This window comes from Lepisma saccharinum, chromosome 28, assembly GCF_977018435.1.
Source record: "Lepisma saccharinum chromosome 28, izLepSacc3.1, whole genome shotgun sequence".
NCBI classification, from domain to species: domain Eukaryota; kingdom Metazoa; phylum Arthropoda; class Insecta; order Zygentoma; family Lepismatidae; genus Lepisma; species Lepisma saccharinum.
Genome location: NC_139256.1, coordinates 20,109,825 through 20,137,752, shown reverse-complemented (window position 1 = coordinate 20,137,752; position 27,928 = coordinate 20,109,825). Strand labels below are relative to the sequence as shown.

General features: G+C 39.4%; 1 protein-coding gene across 1 annotated transcript in view; it reads left to right on the top strand.

The window, feature by feature from the left end:
* Akt (AKT serine/threonine protein kinase) overlaps positions 1-27,928 on the top strand; it is an 89,012-nt gene that overhangs the window by 23,533 nt on the left and 37,551 nt on the right. The window contains exon 3 of the mRNA XM_083114129.1: positions 10,342-10,452. Coding sequence (XP_082970255.1) covers positions 10,380-10,452 — 73 coding nt within the window. The 5' untranslated portion in view covers positions 10,342-10,379. The remainder of the gene's footprint in view (positions 1-10,341; positions 10,453-27,928) is intronic.

Below are 27,928 nucleotides of genomic sequence, written 5' to 3'. Positions count from 1 at the left end.
CTATCATTTCTATGCGAGTTTGAGAGAGGGAAAGTGTTTCATTACTTTGAGGGGTAAATATTAATTATCATACTTCGGGATGGTATTGAGGTATTCCTTTAATGATTAGTAACATAATTAAAACATGCTACTTTTAAAAGAGGGGAAAATTGCACATGCAAAAGTATTGTAAAAATTCATTTTTCTGAAACATGATCGATATATTACAAAGAAGGTTGTCCGTGTTTTAATTAGAATTTCAGATTTCATCATTTCATAAATCGTATTATGATTTTAATAAGAAAAGTTGCATGCTAAAGAAGAATTGCATAGTGAAAGAGTTACAAAGAAAGAATTGATTGACAGATTTGGTTTATTTTTGCTTTTCTGTCTTTTTTTAAATATGAAAGAAAAACCCATAAGAGGATCTCTTTCTTTGTTTCCACAAGCCGGCCTCCTTGGCGTAGTGGTTAGCACATCGCACTTCAACGCCAGAGATTTGGGTTCGAATCCTGGCTTGGGCATGGATGTTTGTGAGTGTTCATTCATCATTTCATCACTCATCCCTATCTTCGCAAATTAGCCAAAAGTGGCACAAGAAGCGAAGTAAAATGAAGCAAATCAATCAATCAATATTTGTTTTCACATATACTATCACATTTACTAAATTCTCAAGGACAAATCAATATCTTGCCCGATTGGATTCGAATCCGGAACCTCTGGCGCCGAAGCGCGATGTGCTAAGCACTACGCCAAGGAGATCGACAGAGGCCTCCGAGGTACTACGGGCTCACAGAACGTCACAGGAGTACTATCGGATTATAAATTATGGATATTAAAGTTTGGATAATAAATAAATAAATTATATAATCTATAATCTATAAATAAAAAAAACACCCGTTCTTTATTTATAGAATCTCAAAGAGAGCGATAGTTTGCCAAACTAAAAAATAATCCTATCTTGTTCTCACGATAATAAAAATAGAAGGCATAATAAAAAATAAATTGGTAACTATAGATTGACACAGAATTGAATAAGCTGAATTTTGATGTAACTTGTTTTTATGTGGTTCTACTGATTAACTTTTAATTGGAGTCCAAACTTGAATATCCGTAATTTCTAATCCGATAGTAGTCCGGTATAATCTATTTACATCATTTAACACAACGCAGTACAAATGCCTAATATTTAGTTTTCTGACTAAATAGTTCCTTCTTATTCATTCAGAACGTTGCAATCATTTCCAGGAACATTTCAAATTTTACATAACATCAGAAAGTATTAAAATTATACTGATATACTTAAAATCCAATCATTACCATTCACCATAATGTAACTTTATTTTTGAAGTTATCAAGTGAAAGAAGCAATATACAATCTAGATAAAATTTTACTCTGGATTTGATACTTACTCTAAATTCGAAAGAATTCCCAACCTTCTTCATATATTTATTTACTGTACAATAATTTACGTACGGATCAAAGTTTCAAATGCAAAATTTTTTTGAAAAGTTTTATGTGGAGGAAGAATGATGAAATAGTTTGTAAGATAGTAGTTTCAGACTTTGAAAACGCAATTCCAGTTTGTAATTTGCAGATATTTTTAATTTCTCTGGTTCAAATTTGGCTGCAAGTTATCGTTATCATAGTTCTAAAAAGTATTTTTTTCGTATTAAGAACTTTACATACAAACGCGTGCAGAAGATGAGTCAAAGTGTACAAGTACTAATTTAACTAAGTTAACCTACTCGAAATACTTGATGAGTACCAGGAGCATCAAAATTAAATGTCTTAACCTACTAATTCAAGCCTATAGAAATAGATTTTTGATCACACGGTAAATGAAACGCTTTGAGAATATCGATGAAAATATCTTAGTTTAATTAAACAATAAAGGAGAAAAGTTACATGAACTCACAATGATTGACCGTGTGTGTCTGAGTTGTATAACCGGAAAATATACTCCAAGGCTGATATGCGACACACATTTGTACATAAACGAAGTAACTTGCATTACACTAATCTTAGATCTTGCTCTTTTTGACAGAAATGTACTACAAAGAAATAATGTAAAATCCATTGGTTTATATTGAGTACAAGGGTACAAAATTATTCACAATATATTTGTGAAATACCAAAATTGAACAAAGTTGCAAACATTTTAATGATGGGTGTAATATTCACTTATGCAATATTTACCATCGTGCATACAACGCTATGTAACTCGAATTGAAGATGTACTAAGTGAATTTCATTTCGAATAGCGTGAAAGTTAGTACACGATCTTCGAAATGCCCATTTCCGACAACGTTTTTCACAATAATGTGAACATACAGATCACAATCAACATCGGTCTGTGTTAAATGAAATTGTTAATAATTATAAATCCGACTTACATAAAATGTACTTAACAAATCAGTTAGGCTCACTACGTACTTCGCACTAGTTGAACACATTTTCAAGATATTGATGACTTCTCTTGTAGTACTGTCGGTTAGGTTACGTTCTACATTTTGAACTTTTTTATTTGGTTAAAGCGGTTGAAAGAGGTTGTTTGTAATCTTTAATTTATTTGCTTCATTATGCAGATGTGTATTTCTCCTTTGTAATAGATCGAATATGTTTTCCAACAACGAAACATTGCTTGCAGTTTGTGTATATACCAACGTCTATATATTTTTCACTTTTTTGGCAGCATAGTCTTTAGCCTGTTTAGGGCACGTTTCCTTATTGCGTGTCTTTCGTACCGTACAGCTCTGCAAACCTTATCAGCACGTCCTACAAGCGAAGCATATTGTGAAGCTAAGTGTTTAGGAGAACTACACCATTTCCTCGATTATTTGGTACTAAAGTAATTGGATGTAATTTTAGCTATGGCACTGCAGTTGGCTTCAGCACGTTATTTGGTGGAAAATACAGAAATTCTGCTTTTAGATCTCGCACATAGTTTTCTTCACAATAATTGGCACTGCACACTTGCATTTTTTACATTTCGTCTACAAGCATGAATCCACTGTTTACTTACGCAATTATCGACTGGAAATCTATGATATTTTATGTCAGTTCCTTTAGTTTTCTGGTTATATTTTTCATAGCTTGCTACAGCACAATTAGACATGATTGCAGTCTAGAAGTACAAAAATACAATAAAAATAATTCGAACGCTACAAAATCAACAACCTATTTGTTCCGATTTTTGCGACGTGTTAGTAGCTAAATGGCTAAATGTACCCCGCACCAAACTTACTGCACATAGCAACGAGCACCGTCAAACCCGATCCTCCCAGATGACGTAATGCATACGTACTTCACATAGCAACGAGCACCCCCTGTAGTTACCTATATCCCGTAACATTTGTGACGTGTTTGTAGATGTACTTTGAGTCTGAGAATGTGAAATGACAAATGTAAACACCGCACATTAAATATTATATATATGTACTGTTTAATCGAGTTGTTATTGGATACACTGGAATCACAAAGAACTTTTATATTGTTAATGTGTTTGTGTATAATGGGTGTAATTTGTAAGGTTGAAATAGAGAAGATATCTGCTTCCACCCTTCCACTTTTTTGGGAAAGTTAGCCTTGAAAACTTGAATTTTATCATGGTCCTAGAGTACAGGACAAAGTTACGAAACTCACACCCACCGCACACCTCGCCAAGTGTTTTTTTCAGGTTGTCTGCAATTATAATCGAATGTTGCTGAATACTTTTGAACAGATAGTGTAGGTTAACAGTGAAAAAAAGCAACAAATTTACGAGAGAAAGCAGAAGGGAAACATATCGTATAAGCCTCAATTCACATGTGTATAAAACCCACATCAACAAACGACTTTATCCTTGCATGGTTTGTGCAAAATCTTTTATGGGTGACAGTGTTCTGAAAGAGCACTTGTCTCCGAAATCCGGATCTTGACCATTCCTGATCAGAACCACTATGTGGCTCCTCCGGGCGTCGAATCCGGGACCCCTTGATTACAAGGCGTACTACTATTGGGAGAGCCAAGTGGATATAAAATAGCGGGAATAATCAATAAAGTACCAAAAAGTACATTTTAGGCAAGGTCATGGAAAATAGGCATTTGCAGACTCTAATAAAGTGCGCCATGCGGCTAGAAACAATATGAAATTAAAACCTACGGTTTAATACAAAGGAATTAAAAAAGAGTGAAGAAAATCCACATCTTATTACCATGTACGATGTCGACAGCCCTTCCCCAGGAGATAAAATTTAGCATAAATATCCCACTTTAGTCCTAGTACAATGGCATGTATAAATATTGCCAGGTAAATATTATGTTTTCATTCATTTTTCTCTTACGACTTTTGAAGTACTGGAGCGCGCCTTTGTTTTGCCTGGTAATATTTATGCATCGCACTCTATACCGCGTCTTTATCGCTGGAATCTCTTCTCTGTTGCAGACGGAAGCCCTGTAGTGTCAGAATGCGCCAAGGTAAAGGGGTACAGAGCTAGAATCGATGCATTGATTTCTGACGTAAGAGTTATATTATTCTGATCGCCCCCCCCCCCCCACTCTCATAGAAAAAGTCCTTCGGGTCACGAAATCTGTTACTAGTAGGAAGAGGTAAACTGGAGAACCTTAAAATAAAAACCAAGTGACTTTTCAAACATTACACAGTATGATCTCTCTTGAAGAAAAACATGAAAATTTGATCTGCAAAATTACAGAAAATTTCAAGTCCCGAAATAAATCAGTCCCCCCCCCCCCCCCCGGCATTACCGTCAGCCCCGTCTGAAGTTTGGAGAATACAAAGAATAGATGTCACGTTCGTTCATTTGATTTACAAAGTTCAGGGAAGTAATTAAAATATTCTCTCTGCTTCCGCTATGAGTGGGAAGAAGGGATTTCTGCATGATATTGAAAATAAACTGTATGTATTTGAACGATATTTCTACATTTTCTGTGCCCTATATTAATGAACAAACACCCCACACTCCACATACACATAATTTACCTTCATGTAATACTGTCAAACTTTTGAAAATTGACTTGGTTTATAAAGCCCTCTCTGATAACCCGTGACCCCCCTGGAGATTAGTTCTGGCTACGGGTCTGCTGCAAATAACATGATGGTTCGTTGGAGTGCAATGATGATAGTGGTGATAGCAGTAAAGGCCGTTTGTTATGAATAGGGATGCAGTGGAATGCTCAAATATTGCTCGGAAAATTGTCCATAACTGTTTTCATTAATTTTTCTGTTGCTTCCCACGTGTTTGAATGAATAGATTTTTTCACATCCTGGTGCACCAGTTGTCAGGAGCCTGTTTGGCGTCTAGATGGAATTCTTGAAGCTCTTACTGCGTAAAACAGAGAAAATAAACATGGTGGTGGGCAATTTGCGTCGTAATACTTACGCATCCTACTCTACAGCGTCGACAAATTGTCCGTAGCTATTTTAATCTTTCTTATTGCGCACTCCTGTTCAGATAAAGAGGCACGTACATTCTCCAACTGTTCGTATCCCTAAAACGTGCCACTTTATGTGAACAGGAGTGTACAACCTGTGTTTTAAGAAATAGAATTATATTGATGCGAAGCGCCACTGGTGGAGTTACACTCATGTTCACATAAAGTGGCACATTGTATAGGGTTGAATAGTTGAAGCATGTGCTAGTTTATGTGAACAGGAGTGTACCTCCACCAGTGGCGCTAGTGTCGAATGTTTCAAAATCGCCGGGAAGCCAATGGTTAGTATATTTTCGGAAGGCATAGATATATTCGCGCTACAGTAGCAAAACATCTCAACCAAGAACAAATAGAGATACGTATGCACATATATGTACGTGTAAAGCAAGCGTGTCTGTTCTTTGTAGAACAGACGTCACTGTAGAATCGTTATCTTGACTGTTTACGAATTATATAAACCAGCTGGTGAACGATCAAAGCAGATGTTTTATTTTTCCTATCAGGAATCGGATAAGCCGGCTTCCTCTGCTTACAATAAATTAGAGGTATTATGTAGAATCCTCGCGCTGTTAGTATTCACGTCTTCCTCCTTGAGCCTTGCGTTGTTTCAAGGCAGTGGTCAACGTAGCCAAAATATACGATTGCGATACGTCTGATAAAGCAATTGCCATACGCGTGCTCACGGGGGGAAAGGGGGGGGGGCAACGTCCGTATTTTTTCTCCACGGGGAGGCAAGCGAAGGATTTTTCCAGGAATTAAAAGAGGCATATTACCCTGATAATAGTGTTGCCCCCTCAAAAAACACCACTTGAATTTGAAATTATCGCATTAATTACTATGAAATCAAATTATACGTGAGACTTTTAGGTTAACATTCGTTTTGTAAAAGGGGGGGATTTAGTATAGAAGAATCTTATCGCCGTTATTAATCGATATTATACCCTCCGTATAGGCGGAATTCAAGGGGGGCCTGGCCCCCCAACTTAAAATATACTAAAAAAAAAATACACACACATGATTAAGTTCAGTTTCTACATTTTTGTTATGAAGCCATACCGCAAATCTTGACGTTTGGCATGATGGCATGTGCGGTAATTGCGCCGCAATAGCGGGTCTTAGACGATTTGATTGATGTGTACAGTTTGAAGAAAGAAAAACGAAACATGACTTTGTGTTAAGTCTACAGTTACTGCTGAGGCATCAAAATAACTTTTCAATTTAATTTTTCTAAAATTTCTGAAGCTTACTATTGTACCGTAACTTTTTAAAAGTAATACGAGTATTGTATCAATAAAAAAAATAATGAAATGCAAAATGCAATAATCGTACTGTTTTGCTTCTTTTAAAACTGACAACAAATATACTAATTAATATTTGTGTACTTAAACAAGGAAATTTAACATTTTCAAATCTAAAAGGCCTAGAACTCAGTGTTTTTAAGTTGTTGTTTTTTAATTTCCGGGGGAAGGTCTCCGGACCCCTTATAAGCTAGGGGATATTCAACAACCCTCAGGTACATTAAATTCTTCTCCCAGAGTGTGCCCCCCCCCCCCCAAGCAAAAGCTCAAACTCCGCCCATGCCTCCAAGAGAAGAAAGTATTTTCAAGCCGAAACTTCCAAGCTACTACAGGGGGGGGGGTGTATTATTTCCTATGTAATTGAACCATCCCCCTTCGATCTCGGGCAAATTTATTGTTATTAAGAGTCTCACATGCTTTATTCATCAATTATGCGTATATCGTAATTCATCTTCAATCAATCAAAGATGATAAGTACAAAGAGCTAAAATGGATAGAAGTGAAGGTCATGTAAAATGGGTTATTTTTTCCCCTCTTTCTTTTATCTCTGACCATGGAGCAAATAAGCTGGCTTCAGTTGTGCCTTTATCGATTCGGAAGGCGCCACATATGAAGATTTAAGTTTGCAAAGATGTGGCGAATGTGCAAGTCAGGCTTGACCTGGTTATCTACTTTTGAATGTTTTGGCGCCGATAGTGTTATCGTTTGCTATTTTTTTAAAATAGTGTAATAAATCAGTTGAAGTGAAGTCGATGATTGCAAATCAGATACAGTAGCGTTTCGTTATTTTTCTTCCCCTGCCCTTTTTGCCATTCTTCGTATTTGTATCTTCTCTCTGCCTCTTCTGCATTTTCCTTTTTCTCTCTTCCACTCGTTCTTTTTCTTCTCTCTTCCACTCGTTCTTTTTCTTCTCTCTCTTTCGTGTGCTCGAGAGTGCTTTTCTCTTTCTCTCCCTCTTAGTCTATTTCTCCTTTCTCTGTCTTTGTATTGTTTCTTTTCCTCTCTATATTCTCCTTTCTTTCTACTCTTTCCCATCCTCTTGCTCGCTCTCTCTCTCTCGTCTCTTTCCCTTGTTCCATAGGCGCCGACTCCATGGGGTTTGGGGGGCTCGAGCCCCCCCTTCAATTTTAACGATATGCGGGCAGAGCCCCCCAAATAATTTTGCTTAAGAGGATCTAATGTGTTGCTTTTTTTCTCTTGTAAAGTTTACTCTGAATTGTGCCACATGAACTTAACTTTAAATACACATTTGAAATGTTCTAGACCATCAAGTTTGGGGGGCTGATACCGCTAAATCATCAACTTTGGGGGGGCTGTGACCGGAGACAGCAAACCACATGACTTATTACTATATACTAAGTATATAATTATGAGTATTGTTATGACAATTATTGACTTATTACTGTATACTAAGTATATAATTATGAGTATTGTTATGACAATTATACCAGTATGTTGTTTAGTGAATTCTGAACAATTTGAGGTCGTAAACACGACGTTCAGGCAATATTGATTTGTACGATATTTAATTATCCTCGAAATCTCTTCCTCTAGTCCAAGGAATTAGGGGAAAATAATTCTAAAGTCCTTGAGTTTATTTAACACTGGCTTGCAGTAAACTACGCAGGGAAAGCTTATCAAAAGTGTGTATTGCGAAAGCGGGAAAGGCATTATTGCAAAACGAAAGGCAATTTGCCGCTTTTTGTTGTGCTTATCAGCAGAGAACCACAACACTAGGTAGGCGGGGTGGGGTTCATTGTTTCAATCTAAAAAATATGCCGCCGGTTGCAAAGCTAGTGTTTCAATAATAATATCGCTTCCACCATTCATCCCACGAGTTCATAAAAAATAAACCAGTGCGTAGTGCAGCTTTTGCTTTATTTTGAAATCATGTTCATATGCTTTTATGTCACTTTATATCTTAGTGTACATGCTATTATTGCAAAATTAATTTTAAAAAGTTAAAGGTTGTAGAAAGAACAAAAAAAGTAAAACTATTTTCCTGCGATTTGCGTTAGCATTTATGTAAATAATTAAATAAAACTGTTAAATATTGTAAATATTCGTTATTTTTATGGGTACGTCAACACTAAGGTTATTTGCACCCGTCACATGTCCTTCTTTATAGGTCTGTAGCGGACATTAAAACACCCATGCTCTCGCTGGGACTTGAACCCGAGACCTCCGGATCAAAGCGAGTTGAGTCGACCACCCAACATGCTATGCTACCGAGGCCGCATAAAACTGTTAGGTTGGCCTCTTAATGTAAATACATACTTTTCAATAACAATGTTAATTGTTATCTAAAAAACAAATGCGCAGACACAAAAGACATAAAGAGACTTTGAAACATTTTCTAAACGTTTTTCATGTTACATTTCATTTGCTTAAGAACTGTTATACGAAGACGTAATTTTTATTTTTACAAAAGGGAGGGAGTGAGTCATTCATTCATTTATTTCAATGATCCGAGCCCCCCCCCAATAATATTGACAAGTCGGCGCCTCTGCCTTGTTCTATTTCTCCTGTCTCTCACGCATGCTTTCTTCTGTTTCTTGTCATTCTTTCTCTGTGTCTTTCTTTCTACAATCTCTCTCTCTCCCCTCACAATATTTCTCCTTTCTCTTTTGTCTCTCTCTATTCTCTATTTTTCTACTCTTTCCCTTTGTTTCTCCTCTCTTTTCCTTGCTCTATTTCCCTCTCTTTTGTCTCCGTTTCTCTATTCTCCTTTCTTTCTACCATCTCTCTCCCTTTTTCGACACTTTCCCATCTTTCCCTTACTCTTTTTCTTCTTTCTTTTTCTCGATTCCTCCTCTCTTTATGTTTCTCTTTCCCTTCTCAGTTTATCTTCCTTTCTTGCCTCTCTCTCACCCCCTTGTCTCTCGTTCACCTTCTCAGCAGGGTTGACTTCTGGCGCCTGTAGATCCACAGCCATCTCTTTGCGGAGGTTTGTGTTCCTTCCTCCATATATGTGTGATTGTCCCTTCATCACTCTCATCATATCATCACCTTTTTCCAACAAAGGCTATATAAAATAATTTGCTTTTGATTTTTGTTAATTTACATGACTCTTCTGCTTCTTTTGACTAATGGCGACGATGAGGTTGAGTGATGACATGATAAAATTGATAAAGATACACTCACAAAGAACACCCATTCCCATGCTGTGCTAAATACTCCGCCACGGAGTTCCATAACGATATGACCTGTTTAGAAACCCCTGTAATATTATGTCCGTGCAAACTTTATTAAACACACAGGGAACAGTTTTTACAGGACTTGTACAGTCACGGACACTTCTGGGTTGTAATGGCCTACTTTACTTTCAATGGAATCGTTACAACGCAGAAGTGCCCGTGACTGTACAACAGTGGACACCACCTTATTTATTGACTTCTTCATCCTCCTGATCAATATTCTTACAAAATATTTTAGAAAGTCAAAAATAATGTTATAACTGTGTAATGAAATGGTTTATCTATTTATTATGAAAGCCATGTGTCTGTGTGTGTATTAATAACATATGCATGCATGTATACATTGTAAATTGTTAAGTGGTGTTATGTCCACAACCCATAAAGTTTTATATATAAAAATGCCCTGTATTGATCATACTTATTTTATTTTCAGGAGTTTGAAGCTAGCCCAGTGTGGCTGGCCCTGGCGACATGTCGGAGTCGGCAGGGTCAGGAAGCACACATCCCCCCAACATAGTCAAGGAGGGGTGGCTCTTCAAAAGAGGTGAGTATTGTTATGCACACAGGTTGAGCAGAAAAGTCGTGTCCGATGAACTACAAGCGAGGGTCAAATGAAGACCTTAATTTTTTGTTGTTCCTTATTTAGCAGATTTCTGTATGCAGGGTTGAGCAAGTTTGCTGCATTTCAGCACAGACCTTTCGCTGATCTACGTGTATTTTCAAGTTTGAGTTAGTGCCTGTATACCTTAAGAAGAGTAAGTCTTTGGGGTCCACGTGCAGTCACTTATGAGTAGACCTCGGATTTTGGGTTTTTAACCTATTTTTTCCTTTGCAGGTAAATAAGAAATAACAAGTTATGTCAGCGTTTCATTAAAAAACGCAACAACTGACGAAGTTTTATAGTGCCTAAAATAACCTATTTTGCTTGTTAGAACCTATTTTAGGTATATGTGCCTAAATTAAACCTTTTTTTAGGTTTAACAGGATTTTCATATATCTCAGAGGTATTTACTCAGTTTGGTAACGAAACAATTCAATAACTGTCGTGTTTGAAACATGTTTCCCCCGCCCTTCCAAGTCTACGATGTTTTTCAAAGCTCTAAACAAAACAAAATGGCAGCGAATTGGGGGGCCGTTCACACCTACTTTTGGCCCGCACACTATACTAAGAGAAAGCAAACTGTCCTTGCAACCCCAAGTTTTGGCACCCAACTACCTCTACTGCCTCCACAGCCCAAAGTGCAAACTTCTGCTCCGTGTGGTCTTGCTCACTTTCGCGTCAGTTCGGTTCTTTTGTGACATTCACGCCTTTGCGAAGTAGGTAACGTCTCAGCATTCAAATTTTCACCACTGACTATGTTTCAGTTGAAATTGAAATTAATTAATCTGCTTGTACCTTTTTTTCCATGTTTTACGAAAATTCACCCATAATTCCCGGAATTCAAGGAATTCCCACCCTGATATTGTGCAGCAAATTATACATACGTAATTCATTGTTCATACCAACAAGTAACCTTTGCTAACAGCAGAAGTATAGTAATAGAATAATTTGGTTAGAAAATTAACATTTGGTATATATATATATATATATATACGTACTAAAATTTCTTAACGGTTCTTGTGAATTTTATTAACGCTTCTACCTAATTAGTAATTTTCAGGAATTTTGGAACCTATTTTAGGAATTTTGGAGGCTATTTTAGGAATTTTTGGAACCTATTGTAGGAATTTTGGAGGCTATTTTAGGAATTTTGGAACATATTTTAGGAATTTTGGAGACTATTTTAGGAATTTTTGGAACCTATTTTAGTAATTTTGGAGGCTATTTTAGTAATTTTGGAGGCTATTTTAGGAATTTTTGGAACCTATTTTAGGAATTTTGGAACCTATTTTAGGAATTTTGGAGGCTATTTTAGTAATTTTGGAGGCTATTTTAGTAATTTTGGAGGCTATTTTAGGAATTTTGGAGGCTATTTTTAGGAATTTCGGAGGCTATTTTAGGAATTTTGGAACCTATTTTAGGATTTTTGGACTCTATTTTAGGAATTTTTGGAACCTATTTTAGGAATTTTGGAGGCTATTTTAGGAATTTCGGAGGCTATTTTAGGAATTTTGGAGGCTATTTTAGGAATTTTTGGAAACTATTTTAGGAATTTTGGAACCTATTTTAGGAATTTTGGAACCTATTTTGGAACCTATTTTAGGAATTTTGGAGGCTATTTTAGGAATTTTTGGAACCTATTTTAGGAATTTTGGAGGCTATTTTAGGAATTTTGGAACCTATTTTAGGAATTTTGGAGGCTATTTTAGGAATTTTTGGAACCTATTTTAGTAATTTTGGAGGCTATTTTAGTAATTTTGGAGGCTATTTTAGGAATTTTTGGAACCTATTTTAGGAATTTTGGAACCTATTTTAGGAATTTTGGAGGCTATTTTAGTAATTTTGGAGGCTATTTTAGGAATTTTGGAGGCTATTTTTGGAACCTATTTTAGGAATTTTGGAGGCTATTTTAGTAATTTTGGAGGCTATTTTAGGAATTTCGGAGGCTATTTTAGGAATTTTGGAACCTATTTTAGGAATTTTGGACTCTATTTTAGGAATTTTTGGAAACTATTTTAGGAATTTTGGAGGCTATTTTAGGAATTTCGGAGGCTATTTTAGGAATTTTTGGAAACTATTTTAGGAATTTTGGAGGCTATTTTAGGAATTTCGGAGCCTATTCTAGGAACCTAAAAGCACACTTTTTAGAACCTAAAAATCCGAGCTCTACTTATGAGCCACTGCGAAGGCCTTTCCACCCATCTGCCTGCGAACTGAGGCCATTGTCGAACTTTCTCCTCCATTAGTAAACTTGCTGGTGTGGTAAGCATGCACAGAGATATTGAATTTTCATTTGCCGAGAAATGTCTGTGAGTTTTAGGGTGACAGAGGGCAAGAAACCACTGGTGCAAGTGTGTATAGGAGGCGCCATCTTTAAAATAACAAGAATGGCATTTTGAAACTCACTTGATTAGTGTTGCAGCCTTGAGGTCGCTTTGTAAATAACAGTTGATACCTCATGTAAATTTGAGCTGTACACAGTCTGTCCTACAATTTCTATTGGACTTTTAAGGTTTTCATTGACTCTTGTAATGGAACCAATAGTTGCGGTATTGTATCTGCATTTGATAATGTCTGGAAATGCGTGCGGTTTATCTGGGAAAATCTATTGTTACTATTTAGACGCTAAATAGCAGTAATAACAGAGACCCAAATATGAGTTTTCATTATTTAAGGAAACCTTTTTATTTAGTTCCACAACACGTGTAATTAATTTCATTAGCTGTGACGTCAGAACTGGCTGAAAACGCTGTGTGACGTTCTCTCTATTTTTAATGTCATTGTTGAAAGGACAGTAGGCTAAGCATCCAGGATCAGTATTCCTGCATGGAATAAGTACTTTATTATTATACGGTCATACCTTAAAACAGTGGCGTGCCCAAGGGTGGGGATCATAACCCCTTTCCCCTTTAACCCAGTATTCATTAAAAGAAAGAACGTCAAAGGTAGGAAAGGCTGGCAAAATGAGGACTAACTACTAAAAAAAAGTATACGTGCCCCCTCCCTTTCGAAATTCTCGGCACACCACTGCCTTATAACTCCAATGTACATTTGGGGGAAATGGAGGCACATAATGGTTCGGATCCCACTTTAAACTGTAGATCCAGTCCCGATTAGCCTTTCTGTGCATAAAGTGGACTTAAAATCAATCAATTTTGGGGGGAAATTTGTGGCAATAAATCGAACCGCAAAAATATGTTTTTATTGGAAACAACCACGTGAAGCGTCATGCTTACCTAACACAATGAGATGGGAACACTTCCTCTCTATCCAAAAAAGAATGGGAAATTACTCTCTTGGATGGCAACACTGCCGCAGAATAACATTTCCTAAATCATTTCCCCGTTTCTTTGTGATGCTGCAGGATGCAGGTGAGCAGGACTCATCACATTAATGTAGTGTTTCCGATTAAACAGCTGAGAACGTTATTTTTTTAGTACCAGACTAAATGTTGGTTTGGTGTGGATTTACACATTCAATGCCTCAAAATAACTGAGAAGCACCTAAGTATGAAGGAAATTTGGGAGGGGATCCTTCGTATTGAAATATGGTTTCTTGTTTCAGCAGGAAGTTTATTTTGAAGTAACCAATTCCGTCAGCCAGCCTTAACTTCATTGTAATTCGATGGAAAACATGCCAAAAGATGATACTTCATTGTATACGTGCTAACTTACATTTAGTCCTACTTCGTGACACATGGCATTTCTCAAGTATTGTCGGAGGATGCGTGCAGTGTTCTAGAATCATCTTAGAAGATGCTGTCGCGAACACAGACCTTGTGAATTTCCATCTTTCCTCAATTCTAAACTCCTGTATAGAATTTTCGTGATCATACGTAGGAGTTGAAGGCGAAGAGTGAAAGTTTTTCACCAGGTGTCAGAATGGGTACTGCTACTTAAAAAAAAATAAAAAAGAACTGAATAAGAGAGAGTAAATTTTTCCCCATGTTGCAAGTGGAAGAGCTAGATACGATTTGAAAAATATGATGAATAAGAAATTTCATAATCACTTGTATTTCTTAATGGGGAAAAAACTCAACAACTTCAAGTTACGACTAATCAAATCCAAGTTTCGACTTTTCTGTTTGCCAATCAAATCTTCAATCTGTCCTCTTTCCGTTGATATATTGTTCTGTGCCATTGGAGTTTGATGTTCCCGAGAGAACAAATAAAATAATGTTTCAATAAGTGTAATGCATTTCTCCTTGCTTCCTACGACCATCCTGGCCGTGTTGCCAAACCTGGTGCGCTTAAAAGAACTAAGTGACACCTTAAATTGAACTAAAGTTGACTTTCAAGGAGGTGCCTCCTTGGATAATTTTAGGTGTCAAAGGGGTTGGGGCGCTGCTATTACGGTTAACTTTATAGTGATGACAATTTATTCTTAGTTTTCGCCGACTAGATCCGATGGTCGTATGAAATGGAAAATGACTGATTCCCAGATGCCATCTTTACGTCAGCCACTGCGCTATAAAAAAAATAGCTGGGGAGGTAAGAGGGGATGGGGCGACGCAGCCTACGTCACAATATCACGTCACGTGCAAAATGTATACTCATGGTAAAAGTTGGTCTATGTGGGCCGGAGCCAGTGAAGGCATCATTGTGGGGCAGGGGGCGGGCACTCCAGTTCACAGCCAAAGAATTGCACGAAAGAGCCAAAGCTGAGTTGGCAACAGTGCCCGCAGCTTCCATGGAGGGAAGAACCTTGGGCAAACCCTTCCTCATTCCCTTTGTCGGAGGATGTGTTTAGTGTTCTAGAATCCTCTTAGAAGATGCTGGCGACTCTCGCGAACACAAACCTTGTGATTTTCCATTTTTCCTAAATTCGAAACTCCTGTGTAGAACTTTCGTTATCATAGGTAGGAGTTTAAATTGACTGCCACATTGACAAACAGCAACAAAGAGCTATTTCTGAACAGAACTGAGTCAGGAAATAATGGAAGTTTTATGTAGGCAGGGACAACGCAAACATTAATTAAACAGATGCTTCTGTTCCATTTGTCGTGTGGGCGGAGTCGTGGTGGTTTATTTTCCACATTCATAATTGAATTAAAGATTTGATAATTCAACAAAATAACTCGATCCTCTAGCTACGATAGAATTCACGACCCTACTGTATCGTCCCAGCTTTGCCACCTCCCAGTTGCCATATTGTTTTCTTGATGTAGTCCAAAGTATTTGTCTATGTATGGCATGTTTAATTCGTAGAGAAAGCTGCGAGCACTTGCAGTGGCTAGTTTAAAAAAGCTATTCTTTAAATGTGATTTCGCTATTGAGTGTGCCTTCGGGCTTTTAGTGATACTCAACTGTTGGTACCAGACCCCTACCACAACTATACAGGGTGTCTCAAAAGTAATAGCGCAAACTGACACAGGTGAAAGTACGCGATAATAGAAGCAAAAAAGTCTCTAGTATACATAGGTCTGCAAACGAGCCGTTTTCGAGATAATCGCGAATGTGTTATTACAAACCGCCACTGACTTCATTGTTTGTAAACGTCGTCCTAGTTGGTAAAATGCTAATAATGTGTGCGCATGTGTGGTTAGAAGCCGTCACTGATTGCATTTTGTAAACACCGAGTGCTTTACTCCTTGCGCGTTCCGAGGTTTGCTCTTTGTTTACAAAACAGAAAATTTCCGAGAGGTGGCGTTGTAATCAAGCAGGATGGATACAATGGGTACACAGTCTAGCAATGAGATCTCCAATGACTTAGCATTTTACCAACTAGGACGAACGTTTACAAACAGTGAAGTCAGTGGCTGCTTGTAATCACACATTCGCGATTATCTCGAAAACGGCTCGTTTGCGGACCAATGTTTACTGAGACTTTTTTTTGCTTCTGTTATCGTGTACTTTCACCTGTGTCAGTTTGCGCTATTACTTATGAGACACCCTGTAGATGGCGAATATAAAAAAATAGAATCGTTGCTCGTCGGGCGAGAATTTTACAATATATTTTTCTTTCGTGGCGCTGTTTCTTACGAACATTTTATGTTTTACATTTATATTATATTCTGAACACATTAAATTGCATACAGGGTTAATCGAAAATCCATTAACACTCCCTACAAAATGTAAAGGAGTCACGCTGGGTACTAGCGTTGCACATGATAGAAACAGCTTAGGTCAAGGGGAAACCATATTGTATGTTTCAAGCGCACGTCCGTCATACTGAATTCAACTCAAAAAATTTAATTGGGAATATATTGCGATATATCAAATTAGGTTACGGTTTCACGAGAAATGCAGTGGTGAAGTTTTTTCAACGTATCTTGAACCAATAAAAAGTTACGTGCATATTTTCCACTTACAAAATTGGTCAGTGTGTTGCTCATGTTTCGGTATGCACACTCGTAGGCTCACGCACAACATTTTGCAGCGTAGAAGGTGTGATAGCCGCACGCGCAGCAATTTATGCGCTCTCAGGATTTTCAGTGGCGTAAGATCTGGGGAACGTGCAGGCCGTTCAACAGGTTCCCGCCTACCACTCCATCTGCCGGGAAATTGAACATGAAGAGACTGGATCATCATGTTCGCATGGTGTGGTGGCGCTCCGTTATGTTGAAAAAAACTATGGAAGAGTACCATCCTCCGTAAGCAAGGATGGAAATACCTGTTCACATAACAAATCCGTAGCATTCATGTTTGTGTATGAAAAGTGGACCTACTAATCGCGTTCCCCATACATCAGATCACACTATTAGCTTACCATCACCGGCCATTCGGCTGGGATTTTTGATATGGGGTTTATCACATTATCAGTGTCACATAAACCGATGAGCCACTACATTATGACCATCTACCTAATGATGATGATGAACCGTGTGCTGTGAAACATTGTCCTGGTCACCACTCTTGTTCCTGTGGACGATTTCTCGCTCTGTGGCCCTGCGGTCGCTCCTAACAATGCGCGACAGTGTCCGCTGGCCTCTGGCATCAATGAGCCGCTGTCGACACACAGCTGGATGGCGTGTCGTTGTTTTCCCTTCGTTGCTCCACTTTCGATACGTGTTCACAACAGCGGCACGAGAGCAACCAACAAGCCAACAGAGATGCTGGTACCAAGGAGCTGTGCCATCACAATTTCACCTCTATGAAACTGGGAGAGATTGGCCGATTTTGCCATTCTGACGCCGAAGACACTACTAACAGCTAGCCTGTAGACCTGCCCAATATACACTATCTACCAAAAAGTAATTGGGCACCTATGATGGTGGTTAATTTAGTATCTAATTTGAATCATTTAGTATCTAATTTGTTTGGTGTGGGCTTCATGTTGTCCCGTGAGCAAGAGAACCACTTGTGAAAGAGAGAGCGCGTAGTGCAAAGCTATCAGACTTTGATAAGGGCATAATTGTGGGCTGCCACCTCAGTGGGCTGTCTAGCAGGGCCATAGCTGCAAAGTTAAACAGGCCCAAATCAACAATAGCATTTGTGCTTCGTAAGTGGAAGGTGCATGGACATTGTGACAATGGTGAATGTTCCAGGCGACCGAAAAAAACTGACTAACAGACATCGAAGAACCCTAAAACGTGAAATTGACAAAAACAGGACACAGCCGATGGCTATCATCAGACAGGAGTTTACGGCAGCAACAGGGGAGTCAGTTTCCATTGGATCATTGCGAACAGAGGCCCACCAACTTGGATATTCCGGAAGAGCAGCGGCACATAAGCCGCATATCACCAAGGTGAATAAAGCTCAGCGTCTCAAGTGGTATTTGGACCGTCGCAACTGGACACTGGAGCAGTGGAAAGCTGTTCTGTGGAGTGATGAGTCGAGATTCACATTGTTTCGGTCTGATGGACGTGTATGGGTGTGGCGGCTACCCGGGGAACGGCTTCTACCAGAGTGTATAGTGCCTGCCAGGAAATTTGGTGGTGGTGGAGTAATGGTGTGGGATTGTTTCTCGTACTACGGTGTGGGACCACTGGTGGTTGTTCGTGGCACAATGGGATCACAGGCATACTGTACAATACTAGACAATGATATGCTCCCAACCTTGTGTCGTTTTTACGGAATGGACCCCTGTTACTTCCAGGATGACAATGCCAGGTGCCATGTTTCGGAAGCTGCTATGCAGTGGTATGCCGACAAGAATGTTCACCGATTGGTCTGGCCTGCACAGAGTCCTCATCTCAATCCCATAAAACACCTTTGGGAGGCATTGGACTGGCGGGTGAGGTCTCGGGGGATGCGGCCAAATTCCATTGTCCAACTGAGTGAGATCCATTGCAAGAGGAATGGAGACGCATTCCAATGAACGTCCTCCACAAACTAGTCGAGAGCATGCCTGACAGGGTGGCTGCTGTTATAGCAGCAAAAGGTGTCTCCACGAGGTTCTAACAGGGTTCGCACCACCAGACAACCATTTTGTACAGGTGCCCAATTACTTTTTGGTAGATACTGTATATCATGCTACCAGCTTGTCACGTGTTACTGCGCGCTAAATGTTCCCGGGTCGGGCTGGTCATAATGTAATGGCTCAGCGGTGTATTGTGCGTATTAAATTTCATACTCTTCACTGTGAAGGATTTTCTATCCACAAGGAACGCTTCAACTGTTCGAGACACCATTCACAATATTCAACTCAACGACCAGGATTATCCACACAGAGATTATGATGCATCTCATGTTTATAGGGGCGTCATTTGTACGATTGCAAGATCCGAAAGATTAATCGTTGACTAACACCACATACTTGTGATAATGGCGTGTGCCGCGGTTAGGGAATTTGCAAGTGAAGTAAGAACTGCTGTGTTTATACAAGGGAGAGGCAAATAAAACAGTCATGGTCACTTCTGGGTTGTAACAATCCCATTGACTTTCAATCACATTATTACAAGCCAGATGTGCCCGTGGCTGTACATTCATGCCTGACCAGGGTTCAAACCTAATCTGTTATTCAGACCTGGAACATCTGGACTGTAAGCGATAAGGCTAACATGTGATACATTTGTTTAACATTTTTGATTTATACGAACATGGATCAGCGGAAATAATACTACTACTAATTATTATATGCTTTCCTTAGCTGAAGGGAGAAATTGGCCAAAAAAGGGAACTTTGCCCCTTGCAGAGGGAAATTGTGCCTCACATTGTAGCAACACTGCTGCGAAGACCTTCCATCCATTGTCGAATTTTCTCCTTCATTAGTAAACTTGCTGGTGTGGTAAGCATGCACGGCTATATTGAATTATCATTTGCCGAGAAATTTCTGTAAGTTTTAGGCTGACAGAGTGCACTGGTGCAAGTGTGTAAAGGAGGCGCCATCTTTAAAATGGCGTTTTGAAGATCACTTGATCAGTGTTGCAGCCATGAGATTGCCTTATAAATAACTGGTGATATACATTTTGTAAATTTGAGCTGCATATAATCTGTCCTGTAATTTTTGTGGGACTTTTAACGTTTCATTTTACTCGTGTAATATCTTCGAGGTACGTCCTGATCATCACTTGTCGAGTGATCCTGTTTCCAGAATCATTTGGAATAATTGTGCAGATATCACATGCGACGCAGGATCTCTTTGGACGTTAAAATCATGTGCAGTGGCAGTTCTCTCCCCCAGACATCATTATGCTTTCGATCCTTTCCTTACTAGTTCCTTTCCGCTATAATGCACAATGCTAAAATGAAACAGTGAAACAATCCCTATTTCATCATGTGCTGTCAACAGGTTGTCCCATTAGCTTGATTTGACGAATTCTTTTGGGACATTTATATCTCTTATGATAACAGATTTATAGGCGACTGATCCACAAACATGAAAACACCATACATTCATTCGCACATATTTCTTTGATACTTTGAGAAACGAGGTGACATACTTTTTCATTTGGTGCGTTTGATCTTTTTTCATTGAACCTTAACATTATGCCGTCGTGTTGACTCATCTTTTAGGAATTGATTATACGATTTGTGAAATACGCCCAGGTTACATGAAAGAACAGGTATGCCCGAAGAGTTGAGAATCTCATGTCTTGGGTAGATGGCCAATGGCGATGCAGAACCAATCGCTTACGTTTATATTTTTACCTCGTTTTTATCTATTTCATGTGGCTAAAGTTGATGAAGAGCCACTCATAAAAGAAATCACTGCTTGGAAAGTCATTTTTTAAAACAAGTAACTGACTCACCGTTGTTATTTTTTTGTAGGCAGGATATAACCCGTATAACATTTGCACGCACGACCATAAAAATAAACATTAATTTTCATTGCATTATAATTAACTTCATATTTTAAATATAAAAATCTAAATATTATAATCTATTTGTTCTTGAAAATAAAGAGAATTAACAAACACACGTACTTACAATGTAATTTTGCATATTTTTGAAATGGAGTTGAGGGGTGACGAAATTTTCATTAAAGTTAAGAACGAAAACATAAATAGCACAGGTAAAGGTGCCCCTGTGCGTGAGTATACATGCCATGAAGTCATATGGGGTGATGTGGAGGTATAGAGCTCCATATATTCTTGTTCTCGGCCGTAGTTGGGATGATGTGATCACCATCACGCCCGGCCGCCTTACCCCCAACGGTTGCTTCCAGGTACCCATTTATACGAGGCTGGGTGAGCCTCAGAGTCGCGCAGAAACATCGAAATAACTGGAAAATTTCGTGATCCTGCCCCGGGTCTTCCACGTGGTAGCCAGATGGTATTCCAACTGAGCTACCGCGGTTTATTGATTGATTTGGTGTTTTAAGTTCACTTAAGCACAGTAAGGCTAATCGTGACTGAACGTACAGTTTAAAGTGTGATCCGAACCACTATGTGCCTCCACCGGGTATCGAACCCGGGACCCCCTGAGCTACCGCGGCTCACGAATGGGGAAATGAATGAAGACTACGAAAAGTATTAATTATTACTCCCTCTGTCCCATAATTATAGTCCGGTATGCCAAAATGGTAACTTTTTATTTATGTTCTTTTGGATACTTGATCGGCCAATTTGTACTGATCCTTGAGTAATAACGTTGTATGACTCATTCCCGTGTTGCATTTTCTTCTTCTGGATACACAAGTCTCACAGTTTGAATATCGGACAAGTATTTTGTGACCACAAACAAAAGTGTACCGGACAATAATTATGGGACAGAGGGAGTACATTTTTTTATAGATTTTAGTGATTTTTCTGCATATTTATGTACATATTCTCATGTTTTTGCTCCATAAGAATCCTTCGAGCTACCCTGAACTCTTCCTTCTGTCATATACATTGCGTTCCATTTTAACATTGGTACAGTAATAGTGGAAAACACAGGTGTCTTCTCAGAAAAGGGACGGGAAGACTGAAATGTTTAATTCCCGGAGAGTCTGTCTGTGCAGTGCGATCTGGGTTAAGTCGATTTGGGGGTAGTCCGACGGCTGAGTTATTGATGCGACTCTGTCCTTGGGCAGACAGGAACCGCAAATGGCTGTGAAACATTTATTGTGGTCTCCTTTATCGCACAACGCGCTACCAACTTCTTGTTCTGACGTGAGACACTCAATGTCTACGTTGTTAGATTAGGTCTGTTGGATTTGGTTCTCTTAGCATGAATACACTACAAATGTATTATTTATGCTAATAGAACTAAACTAAACCAACAACTTAGGCATTTAGCCTACCAATGAAATCATTCCGCACCACGGTGACGTCAGAATATCAAGGTTGCTAGCACGTTGTGCGATAAGGGAGAGACTATTTATTGGCGTGATGCAGAAAAGGACAGCAGTTTTCGACGGACTCGCCTCTGACCAACGGGTCGTCCACGATTAACCTTACTGTGCATAAAGTGGACTAAAAACAAAATAACGAAATATATATTTACATATCTAACATTTCTTAAAGTAAAAAAAAAGGTAAAGTGCTCCCCTGTGCTTACCACCACGCCATGAAGGCGTATAGGGGGTGTGGGGGTAACGCCCCACACTTTCTTGATCCGGTCGTGAGTGGGGGGGTGATGTGATCAGCATCACGCCCCTGACCGCCTTTACCCCCCAGGGTTTCCCCCAGGTACCCATGTTATTCGACGCTGGGTGGGGGCCGGGGCCACTTCCAACGTTAGAAAAGTTCCCGGATTTGAACCGGCCGGGGATCGAACCCATGACATTTAGCATGGTAGTCAGGCGCGTTACCGACTGAGCCACCGCTAACACTTCTTAGTATGTAAAAATCCGTTCTCTGCTGAAACGTTTGAAAATCTAACGGAAAGATGTGTGTTCCAAAGAACGACTATATTATACGGGGGGATAAAGCCCTCCCTGGTAGAGATGCAAATTTACCTCTGTTAGAGATGTTTGGGAGACTGGGAATCCCTGCGTAGACGTGTAACTAGGACCCTTTCCTAAATGTTGTCAAGTTATGTATAAATATCGATGAATGCATTGAAGATGTTTGCAAGAGAGTTTGTGACGCATAGCAGTGCTCATGGTAAACCCCAGATTTGGAGGCAAACAACAAAAGGAGAAACCCCAGAATGGTAGCGACCCACTCATGTGTTGCAAGAACTTCTTCAGTACAACAAATATTATTTGACCAAATGTATACGGAAGTGTTAAGTGAGATTGAGACTATACCATTCTCTCTCTCTCTCTCTCTCTCTCTCTCTCTCTCTCTCTCTCTCTCTCTCTCTCTCTCTCTCGTTCCCTCCCCTTTCCATTTTTCTCTCTAAAAAGAGTCAGAGAATAGAAGAGGAGAGGAGAAGTAGATAGAGAGAAGGAGAAAAGAATGAAAGGAAGAAAGAGAGAGGGTCATGGAAAAAGAAGGAAGGAAAGAAAGTAGGAGAGAAAGGAAATTGGGGGGGGAGAAAGACGGGAGATGAGAAAAATCTGCTCTTTTCTCTTTATCTCTCTCTCATCTTCTTCTTCTTCTCTTTCTCAGACCCCAAATTTTCAGCTTATACAAAATTTACAACCTGAAGATACTTCTCTAAATCTCCTGGGACCTGAGGAGCAGAGTAATAAAGAGTAATTTTGATGATTTCGCAAATATAAACAAGTTATTTAGCAAAATTGTCCTAGACGGAATGGAAACTTTTCGATTCTACCACCTCCCCTAATGATTTTGAACGAACAAAAATTACAATTAAAAATCCGGAAACGTAAAATCGGGGTTTCACTGTATGTCCAATTATTATTAATGGTTAGTTCAAGAGCTGCATTTTATGAATGCATTCATGGCATTTAATATACATTGTGACAGTGTCTTACAAGTTGTCATTTCGGTTCTGTTTATCCATAACTTTCCAGTACAGTTGTTTTAATTCCCAAAAAAATATCCTGGCAAACGCATCTTCTTCACGATAATTCGCGCCTTGCATGTAACCATTCTTCCCCATTATCTTGGTTCACTAAAAAAGACAGAAAGTTGACGATAAATAACAGATATGCATTTCAGTGTGAAATGGAAGGAAAGACTGCAGCAAGCGGATCAGGGCACGGCATGTTTGTCCACCTGCGTTGTACATATTTGCTTATCAATGAAAGTTGCCTTGCAGCGGGCGATCGAGGATCACCTTGCGTGAGGTTGTGAAAACAGGCCGCCTCGGCCGATGGGCGCCTGCGCGCGTGGTGTCTGTGCTGCGGATTCCAATGACGTATCTTCGTACACATTCCTTCTTCGCGAGAGTAGATCATCGAGGTCTTTTCTTTTGCGACGCAGACACGCTGCTAATTCGAGCCCCTGTTTACGTATCGTCGTCACTATAGGTGGGCTCTGTCTGCGACAGCGTTGCCAAATTTGCTTTATGGCTCGGAATAGCGCAATTTTCATTTCACCAGCGAAAGCGTCTGGACGGAAAATATTATTTCCGTGTTAACGATATTTTGACCTTGACATTTTAAGGGATCGTATGGCAGAGATACTTTCACAGCTGTCTTTCGTCAGAATACGAAATTTCATCATGCAAGCTTGTACTACCGTCTAGAAAATATTCTTAGAAACTGGACATTCCTGTCCTATAAGTAATTAAAATGCTAATAACTTTCATATTAATATCGGTGTATGTCTTGTGTTGCGTGGTTTTTTATTATTATTTTTCGTCCCTCATGTGCCTATTTAGGTTAATCTCGGCGATGATGCCACCGAAATTCCCGAGTTCAAATTCCAGGTCTCTGACTGTTCTTTGTGAATGCCCCTTCGTCAAGTTTAAGAAATGAATCTTTTATATCGTCGTGAGTGGTAAGAAATGCGTCGTAAAATAAGCAATATACCAGTGCAAACTAACACCCATGTCCACGTGAGGACTCGAACCCAGAACCGTCGGTAGCGATATCATGAATCCAGCACACAACTATCTTACCCCCGCCCCTACCAGGGTGCCCATCCCCCTGGAGGCCCATGACGCGCTTCCCCCAAAAGGTATAACATTTGCCCCCCCCCCCCGGTTTATGCCGAATTAATTACACAAATTATTTTGTCAGACAAAATTTGCGGAAAAATATAATACCAGAGGTGCAACCACGAATTTTTGTCTGTGGGGGTGGGGCAACTACCAGGATAAACGTACCAATAATAATTTCATTATAGTAGTTATTATCCTCATAATTTACGCAAAAAGGGGGTAGAAGTCTGTACTAAGGCATTTGTTTCGAACAAACGATTTGAAATATTTTTTCAACACCGTCAATTTCACATTAGCTAATAATGGAAATCAAGCACACAAACTGTATTTTTGAATGGCAGAAAATTAATGATAAATGCATTCCGAAGATATATGTGTAACTTTCATGTACAACATATGTTTTACACATATGCAACATGGAGCGACATAAAATAAGAAAATACATATGCAACAAGTTAACACTAAATTGTGTATGTATTCAAAGCTTATTCAATTGAAATATATAACACATATTATTTAAATGCATTACATTACAGAGAACAAGGACATTGCGAGAAAGAAAATTTGTAGATCCAATTTTTGCAATTGAAAACTATATTGATTTAATAGAGTGAAAATAATTTCACTGGATGCCAAGGCATTCTCTCTTTCACAACTTTTTTTCATTTAGATCATTCGGTGCCCATGGCTGACTCCCACCGCCCATAGGTACAGCTCTGAACTTGACGAAAACGAGAAAAGCAGATAATGCGAGCGAAGCAAGCAAGAAAATTTTACAAAATATATTTTTATTTGCATAAAATTTGAAATCGAAGGGGTTAATTGCTCCTTTGTGCCCCACTGCAGGTGCTCTTGGCCATCAATGTTTGTCCCCCCTTTCCCCCCTAGAATTGTCTTCGACCAAAGGTTGGGGGGGGGGGCAATGACTCCCTGCCTCCCCTGTGGTTGCTTCACTGTATAATACAGACATACATATTTAAGCAATATATATTTACTTTAGATACTTTAGGCTCACTGCCATTGTTAGTCAACCTTATTCTGCACAGTTTGTCTGCTCGACTAACCTTGTATTAATGTGAATACAATGCCCCCCCCCCCCTCCATCCAAACCGATTCTAAAGGCTTGGGAGGTGGTGGTTCATTTCAACCCCATCACCCACAGGTAGGTAGAAAAAACTATACATAATAAGCAAAACTAGAAATCAATAACAAGTCAATGAAAAGATACGATCCCCCCCCCCCCCATTTTTGTATGAAGATATATAGAATTGGTATAAAATTCTGTCTCCCCCCCAAAATTTCCATACAGGGGTATCATGAATCCCCCTTGTGGCCACCCCTGCCCCCTACCATGCAGTCACATCCATAGGCGTTCGCAACCCCTGTGTTGAGAGGGTGGGATGGGGGCAAAACACTTGATGAAAGTTCAGTCGGAGAAAGAAAAACATAATTTTATTTCACTGTTTATTGGATTGATTGGTATGGACGTATGGGCTTATATTATAGTGTGTACGGACCAGTCGAAAATCACTGTATTAGAAGAATTCAAACTTCGATGGCACCAATGCTCCCCCCCCCCCTGGTCTATATTTACCTCTCTGGGGGTTCAGAAACTGCTTTACTTATAGAGTAGAACTTCAAACACATACACATAATTCATTCATTTCCAACAGTTACGGGGATTATCAGAATTGGGGGGGATAACATGTGGTCAGCACAACAAAACCCCCCAGTTGTTACTATCCAAAATCTCAGGAGAAGAGTTGTTATGCTTCCCCCAAAAGACGAACCAGCACACATCTTGTAGCCCTAGCCAAAGCCTGATGCCTTTTAAACATAAAACAATGCAAAATGGCTGTGAATGTCCATTGAATATACAGGGTCATCAAGAATGATTGCCGGGATTGTAAACTGTTATTATAAAAGAAGTATTTAATCGATATACACGTGTGGCATCTTTAAATGTTCAGAAAAGTTCAAAGTTTTAGTACACTTCGATATAGGCGCCATTTGTAGCTCTGGTGATGTCTAGACGGTATACAATCTCCTGCCATGTCTTCTGAATCGTGTCCAGAATTACAGTTGCAATTGCTGCAGCGAACCTGTCTTTAAGGTGCTGGATGTTCCTTATCTTCTCAGCGTACACAATGTTTTTAACGTATCCCCCACAGAAAAAAGTCTAGTGGTGTTAGGTCTGGGCTACGAGGTGGCCAGGGTATTGGTCCACTTCCAACCCAGGCATGTGGGAACCTCTCATTAAAGACATCACGAACAATGCTTCTGAAATGAGGAGGAGCTCCATCCTGCATGAAAGTAACTCTACTCCCCTTTTGTTTTTCCCAGTCTTAAAGTTGTGGAAATACATACTGTTGAAGCATGTCAAGGTACACATGTCCGGTAATGGTGTTTTCATTGAAGAAGAAGGGATCAACAACGCAATCATACAGCAGTTCCCACCATACGTTCACCGTAGGTGACCTGCGAAGGTACTCGTGAATCTCTCTTGGTGGCTCTGAACCCCAAATGCGACAGTTATGTCGATTAATGCACCCGTTCACATGAAATGTTGCTTCGTCACTAAAACAAACATGCTGTAGGAAAGTTGCATCGTCATCGATGCTGTTGAGGATAAATGCAACAAATGCCACACGTTTTTGTCTGTAGTTCAGTTTAATTTCATGCTGCAGCTGAATTTTGTAAGCGTGGAGCCTTAAGCATTTGTGCAGAACATTTTGAATGGTAGTTTTTGGATCCATAACGCTAAACTTCTAGGAGGGCCACTATTTATATTTTGAGCCTTGGCAACACTGATTGAAGTTAAGCAGGGAATCGTCTGGCATTATTGACCATAACGTACTTCAAATGTTTTGTCAATAGCTTGATTTGTGTTGTTTATGTTGCCTTGGAGATTGCGCGACAACAATAAAATGGAATTAACTCCTGAACATTTTCGTGCAATGATTTTTTACGATTTTCGACGTGGATTATCAAGACAAAAGTGCATCGATCAACTTACTTCCACATTTGGCGATGAAGCCCCATCCTTTGCCACTGTGAAACGCTGGTATAGCGAATTTAATCGTGGCCGCCAT